The following is a 7,644-nucleotide window of genomic DNA, read 5'->3' on the forward strand; positions in this document are numbered from 1 at the left end:
AACGTGAGGCGAAGGGTGGAGATGAGTTCCGCCAGCTTACGCCCTCTGGTCTTCTAGAAGTAATAGCCCCAGTGAAGGCTGGGAGCATTGAAGTCTCCAACAATCACGAGAGGCACTGTCTGCCAATTTGATCGCGCGAAGGAAGATTTCACTAAACGTTACGCGCGGTTTAAGCGGGGCGCAGTATATGTTGAGGATATGTTGGCGGGTCGCGGCGTCTGAGAGGCAGTACCCGGACCATTGTGTATTCTTGCTCGGTGTTCATGTCTAAGTCGACCTGAACCGTGGTCTATGCTTTATTCACCAGGTTGCACGTAGAGTGGCCCCCCTGGAAGGTGCTGTAGCCTGAGAATTTAGCGTCCATGCCAGGCTCCTGCAGGGCAAGGAGCGCCGGCATGTCACCGAGGGTCTGCAGGTAGAGCTGGAGGTGCGACCGCTTTTTCCAAGCTCTAAAATCTCTGCAGTTCAATTGGAGTATCTCTAATTTTTCTAGATAATTTACGTTCCTGTTATTTGACTAGACATCTTGTATTTATTTTACGTGGCGGGGGACCGGCTCGGGCCGGGACGCGGCGCAGTCCCAGTCAGGGGCTGCACCGGCCCGCCGCGGGAGCCGGCCCTGAATCACTTTCCGCTGCTGCCTGCCGGGAGGCTGTCTTGCGTTTGAGCAGCGGGGAGTCGCAACGAGTGGCATTTTTAATTTGGGTGCTGACCCAGGGCTCCACGGCCTTAAGGACCGAGTCAGAGACCTGAGCCACAATTTCGGAAAGTTTGCGTTAAGGCCGCCGGGAACATGTCCAGGAAGGATACGCAGGCTGCCGACATGATTTGATTCGGGAGGGCTGCGACTCGCTCCTCCAGTTGCTCCTCCAGGGTCAAGCTGGGGGCCGAGGTGCGCCGCAAAACAAGGTGATGGTGTGCGTAGAGATGATCTTGTTCTTGAGAATCTTGTGAGCCTCCTCAGCAATGGACCCTGAAGCGAAAGCCCTGACCGCCGATCTCGAATAAGTGAAGATTTGTGTTTTGCTGTTATTTAGGAGTGCCATAGCAATTGCGACCTGCTCCGCTCTGGATGGAGTTGAGCACTTCAGGGAAGCTGCATTCACTATCTGTCCGTTGTGATCAACGATGGCAGTGGCGAAGTTAGACGACTGTCCATATTGGGCTGCCTCGACAAAACATGCCGAGTGGGGATCGTCTTTGATACTCTTGAGGAGGGCGAGGGCATTCTAGCATGGTAATCGATTAGGTTTAATCAAGTAATTTTTGATTGCCGAGCTAACATTTCTGTGGCTGAACCCAATAATATAGAGGCGTCAAAAGATACGATTACAGTCGCAGATTAAATCTAGGCCAATAATGCGAAGCGGGATTTCCAGTAACCTTTTTCTCATTACAGAAAAAACGCCTACAAGACAACAAGAAATGGTCTATTGTCTCCGCTTCGCCACAGAATGAGCATGATGGTGAGGGGCACAGACCAGACCTGTGTATAAAGAAGTTTAACGTAGGTATACGGCAACGCAGCCTCGTGACGGACATTTCAATTCCTCGTGTTTGGCAAATATCTCCGTGTCAAGAATATAGAAGATGTCGATAATCCACAAAGTTATTACGGAGCCTGACACTGCCTGCATGACATTCCCGCAAAATCTAGCAGCAGTGACATGAGAAGTCAAATGACAATACGGGAGAGTCCGGCCGCTCATCGATGCCTTGGCTAGAGGATCTGCAATTTCATTTATAATTAGACCTTTATCTCCAGGCACCCAAATTAAGCGAACACTTCTGAACTATCCAGGTACCGATGAATGAAACGTCCTCATTAAGCGAGAGTCCCGAGAATCAGTAAGGGATCAGCACAATGATAACGAATCAGTGCCTATATCACCGCTGAGGTGATTGACGGGCCTAATTTGCGTAGAGCCAGCACCACTGCCATGAATTCGGCCAAAAAGATGGGTAGAGAATCTGGCAGCGGGAGAGAAATTGTCCAATCAAGAATCGGGGAAAATATACCTACACCTGACTTTTCTTCACATTGCGAAGCATCTGTCGCAATTACGATGTTTGTCTGAAGGCTCTGCAGATGATCTTATAATAAAGCGACTAGAATACGATGTGGAAGTAATTTTGCATTATTAGGAAAAATGCCATCGAATTGAATATCAATGGTAACAGATCTATCGGTAATCGCAAGTACATCGCAGATGCGCACGTCCAAAGGGTCAAGTAATTATTGCACGAATGTAATTTGCGGAGTATGTATTTGCGACCAATTAACACCAACAAACAACGCAGGCTTTGGGAAATAAATCTTGTTTGAGAACGTCGAAGCGGTGATTCATAAGTACTCACAAACGTCTGCACTGTCAAAAGACGGAACCTGCACGAAAGAGGAGGAACACGGGATTCTAGATAAAGAACAGAATTTGCAACAAATTTAGGAAGCCCCATAGACACAAACACGTAATGCTTCTCCTTTTAAGAGAATCAGAAGGCGGGACTTGTAGGCTGGAGCTCAAGAGAAGAGCACGCAACCAAATCGGCAAAGGTTCGCAATGATTTGCCGACTTTAGGTGGGTGGAAGAGCCGAAGGAAGCTCATATAGCTTCAAAAATATAACCAGCGAGAAATAGCGGGAAGCTGGGGAAGCGCGTTCGTTGTTCAAGCGGGGGCTGTGGACTGAAGACGAATTATGAGCGGCGCCAAATGGATCAATTTGGTGCCGGGCCTTAGCGAATTCCAGATGTCGGAGAGGGTAGTGGATGATTATACGTATCACTGCGGAGGGCAAGGTAAAACGGCGATGTGAATGCTCACGAAAGATCTAATTCGCAGCAAAAACAGGCATTATAGTTGTCTAATGTCATCATCATCATCATAGTTGACGCCTCGCGTGCCAACATGAGGGACAAAGAGGAAGCAAACCATTAGGAGGCGGATCTAGGAATGTGATCGACCAAATTCTCGCAGCTCGGGTCCAGTGGACTTCCCAGGTAAGGCATCCGCTCTTTCAGGGCACTTTCTATATCAGATACCGCTGTATACCGAAGGCCCGATTGCGCGGTCGCCACGCCATAGCTGCTTCGTGAGGCCGAAATTTAGCTGATCGGCGACACTGGTTGAGAGGCAGGTCGACTCTCTGACGTCACCACTCCCGATCGCTCACCTGTCACGATGGTTTAGAGGTGACATTCTGGGCCGGTATAATGTATAAGGATTCTCTTTGGTCGACTGTATTCTTTTATTCACCGCTCACGCTCGGTAAGTCGAGTGGTGGTGATAACGTAGGCGGGACGAAGCTTGGACCATGTGACGCAGCGCGAAAAGCATTGGAATATTTAAAAATAGTTATGAGGTTTTACGTGCCAAAACGACGATTTGATTATGAGGCACGCCGTAGTGGAGGGACTCCGGAATAATTTGGACCACCTGGGGTTCTTTACCGTGCACCTAAATAAAGTACACAGTGTTTTCACGTTTCGCCCCCATCGAAATGCGGCCGCCGCGGCCGGTATTTGATCCCGCGAGATCGTGATTTGCAGCCAACACCATGCATATATAGTCACTAAGCAACCACAGCGGGTCATTGGAATAGGATCGTTACGTTATACCGGCGTAACCGGCCCTATACTGCTGTGCTCGAGGTCGCAGATTCCCTTCCCGACCACGACGGCCGCATTGACAGGGAGGCGGAATGCAAAAATTGTGCAGAAACCATCGACGACGATTGTCAATGTTTGAGAGCTCTATGCTTGATTAAAGGAATGATGCGCTTGCAGGCGTATATTTGTACCAGTGAGGACATTCATGTAGCGTTTGTTGTTTCGTAGTGTAATTCCGTAGAGAACAGAACCGTTAACCGGCACATATGGATACGCGAGCGCTACACTACGGCAACTAAGCTTTCAGATGCACCAAAGCACACGCGCGACGACACGCGCAGCCGGCAGGCACGGCCCTACTGGCTTGCAAGCACAAATCTTTTACGTGCCTATATCTTTTACGTGCCTGTAACAGACGGTATTCGGAACGCATGCGTACAATGGAGCCGAGTTCTCCCTTCGCATTGTCGCCCGTTTCTTCTGTTTCACAACTTCCGTAACCGCCCTTGATGTTTAAGGAAATCTGATAAAATATTTATTTGACCTTTTCAAATGTCGCATCTAGAACTCATAATTTTGTGAGAACTATACGTTCTCATCAAAGTTTTTTTTTTTTTTTTTTTTGAATTTTATATATTTCCTGTTGGTGTTAGGCGACGAACGCTCTCCGCAACTTGGTCGCTCCTCTCATCGGCTCTCATAGTTAGAGAGCTATATTCGATTTAAAAACGCTCGCGTATCGTGCTTTGTGGGCCCATTAAAAGAACCCCAGGTGATCGAAACCAATCCGGACGCGCGCGCAGGGAGTGCGGACCTACGAGCATGGCGGAAGGGGCCTTCGTGGAGGGCGACCAGCCGCCCAGGGACAAGGACCCCGAGGAGGACCAGCAGGAGCGAGTTCCGTCGCGGCTCGTCGAAGAACACGGCGACGATGCGCTTCGGCAGCCGACGCCGCACGCGGAGCCCGCCACGCTGACCCTGCAGCCTTTCCACGAGGCGGCGCTCGACGAGGGCCTCATGGTCAGGGAGCTGCTGAAGAAAGGCCGCCTCAAGAACCCCACGCTCACCGAGAAGGGGGCGCCACTGCTGCGGGAGGACAGGCGCCTGTCCGTGCTCCTGGAAGCCACGCAGAACATCACGCTGCGCTACCAGCTGCGCGGCACGGTGCAGCAGCAGGCGGCGCTGTCCCCGGAGCCGAAGTCGCAGGATGCATCCGGAACACCCGTCGCGGCCATCGCCGGCTCTCGCGAGATGGCCCAGCTCGAGGAGACTGTGCGCAGCGTTCCACGGCAGGCCGACGCCTCTTGCTCCAGCCTGCCTACCGACGGTGCCACAACCGACGGGATAGTCCAGAGGTCCCCTCCACCGGCGGCGAATGCTACGAAGAGCGCGATGACCTATTCACCGTCGCAACTGGACGCCAGACGTGTCAAGTCGCGGCTCGCCGAACTAACCCTCAAGAAGTCGTGCCAGTTGCGCGCCGGCGACGGCGACGAAGTCTGTCGCAAGCTCTCGAAGATTACGCAGATCGTCACCGGCGGCTGCTGCGCAGAGCCGGCCACCACTCCGCAACCTCGTGAACACGACCCCCTTTCGTCACCGTCGCGACTCGAACGAGAAGCCCTCGCCGACCCGTCAAGTGAGGGGCCGACCGACGACCGCATCCGGGACGTGCCGGTGCTCGAGGTCCTGGACAAGTGCGACCTGGTGGAACTGTCCTCAGGCACTAAACGGGCGCGCCGCCGAATGCAGCGCTACTACGGGACCGACGCGGAAGTCACGGCCGACGTCGGATCGTGCAGCAGCGACAGCGAGCGCAGCATGGTCAAGCTGGACTTTTCTACGTTGCCGACAGAGGCGAGCGAGATGGTCGCCGAGCGGCGATGTGGGGCCGAGGTCTGCGACGAGCCAACACGCGCCGAGAAGTCGTCGACGTCGACGTCATCGTGGTACTCGTTCGATGCACCGTCTGCGGCCTCTCGCCAGTCGTCCGTCGTTCGAGCTGCGGCGTCGGCCAGCGAGTCCGCTGGCAGCTGGGCGATTCGTCGGCAAGGATCTCCAGCGTCCCCGGACGTGCCCAGAGAGCGCTTGAAAGCGTCCTCCCTAATTCGCTTCTTTGAGGGAATAAATTAAAGACGTATTACCTTGCGGTCGTGTCACTGTGTTTGCCGATGCAATAATCATTTTATTAAAATTGCGAAAGTGTGTGCAAAGTAAGGGTATGGAGATTAAGCTCTTATACAGGGTGTTTCACTTGGGCCAAACTTAAAAAATATGCAAATGTTACGTATAGCTGAACCGAACCAAGGTAATGTTTGCTGTAGCTTGGAGATACTCAGATTATTTTTGTATTCCGCCTAATCACATTAGTCAATGAATTAATCATGCAACTTCTCAAATGTAATTAGATGAAAAGTGTCTATGAAAAAATTGTAAGCAACACGAAAAACTCCCGATATAGCTCTCTGTGGCTGAATACGTGCTAGATCTAAAGTGTTTTTCCGAGCGTGAAAGAAGCCCGCGAATTCACGCATAATCGCCGCGCGACTGGACGCTCTAGGCACTTTGCGTGTACTCGCGGGCATATTTCACGCTCAGAAAAACTTTTATGTAGCACGTATTGAGCAACAGAAAGCTGCATCGGGAGTTTCCCATGTTTCTCTAGTTTTCTCATTGACACTTTTCATCTAATTATACCATTTGAGAAGTTGATTCAGTATGTAAAAAAAAAAAAAAAATCTGAGTTTCTCCAAGCGACGGCAAACAACATTACCTTGGTTCTGTCCAGCTATGTAGCATTTGCATATTTTTAAAGTTTGTAAATGTAAAAAAAATGTATGCATGTAAAAAAAAAATCACCTACTAATGAGAAATTTGAGCGCAGCTCGGTGCGCGTTTTCATTTCGCGATATATTAGTTGGCGCGGACATTCTGACTCGCGCGGCACTTTCCAACCGGAGCGCGAAGTGTGGCGCTACTGCCTCGCTAATCGGGAGATCGCGCGTGGACGTGACGCGTGGGCGCGATTTACAGCAGCCGCCGCAGACCTACCTCCGCTCGTGTAGCGCTTCCGTGAACAGACGATGTACGCGCTCTACCCGGGCGCCATCTCGCAGACATCGCCGCCGTCAAGTCCGTCTTGCGCGGAACTGCGCTTTTCTTCTCGCTATACCCTCCTTTTCCGCTTTCATCCTCGTGCTCTCTTTGCTATCGCCGTCTTTCCTCTCCCGCTGCGCTCGGCGTTCGCTTTCATTCTTCACTGCGCTCGTTCGCTCGGTTACGAGAGACAACGCCGACGCTCGCTGCAGAAACGGGCGCCTAAGTGAGTGAGTGAGACAACTTTAATAAATATCCGGCAAATTGATGGCCTGAGTTTAGGCCGCGCCGGGGGCAGCAGAGAGACCCTGTCTCTCGGTAGCTTCCCCGACTTGCTGGATGGCCCAAAGTCTAAGAGCTCCAAAACTGTTAGAAGTATTGAAGATTCAGCATCAACTGTCAAACACTTGACCTCGCTTTGCTCTGTCGGTCATCAGTGAGGTCACGGAACTTTTGCTCCGTGGGCGAGGTATAGTGCATTGAAATCGCTCGCGTCGTGCGCTGTAAATTATGAATGTGTTCCAACTAACTCAGTTTTCTATTCTTATTCAAACAGAGTTTAGTAGATCGTGTACTGGTATAAAGTTCTTGAAGAGCATTCCCCCAGGGATTGAAAACAGACAAGCGCGGCGCGTACATCAAGCGCTTACGATCGTGCCTGTTTTTGCGCCGAGCAGCTGAAATTTCAAACAGAAGCTCGTGCCATCTCTCTCTCGAGGGATCCCCGCTTCCTGCTAGAGACTAACTAATAAGTTAAACGCGTAAACGAAGACGGAACGACAATAAACAGACAATTACGCTTACTTCCAACTGAGTTTAATGTGGGAAATTGAAGATATTGTAACGGAAGGCTAGGAGGAAAGAGAAGAAGAAGATCGAGAGACACATTAATTCGAATTAAAAAATTAAATTATGGGGTTTTACGTGCCAAAACCAGTTC

At 51.0% G+C, this 7,644-nt stretch overlaps 1 protein-coding gene across 1 annotated transcript; it reads left to right on the forward strand.

Moving 5' to 3' along the window:
* The first annotated feature begins 2,902 nt into the window (after nucleotides 1-2,902).
* On the forward strand, nucleotides 2,903-5,751 carry LOC119462819 (uncharacterized). The gene is made up of 2 exons (XM_037724053.2): nucleotides 2,903-2,999; nucleotides 4,412-5,751. The coding sequence occupies exon 2, from the start codon at nucleotides 4,431-4,433 to the stop codon at nucleotides 5,739-5,741; it is 1,311 nt and encodes a 436-aa protein (XP_037579981.1). The 5' UTR covers nucleotides 2,903-2,999; nucleotides 4,412-4,430; the 3' UTR covers nucleotides 5,742-5,751.
* The last annotated feature ends 1,893 nt before the right edge of the window (nucleotides 5,752-7,644 follow it).

This window comes from Dermacentor silvarum, chromosome 8 (genome assembly GCF_013339745.2).
Source record: "Dermacentor silvarum isolate Dsil-2018 chromosome 8, BIME_Dsil_1.4, whole genome shotgun sequence".
NCBI classification, from domain to species: domain Eukaryota; kingdom Metazoa; phylum Arthropoda; class Arachnida; order Ixodida; family Ixodidae; genus Dermacentor; species Dermacentor silvarum.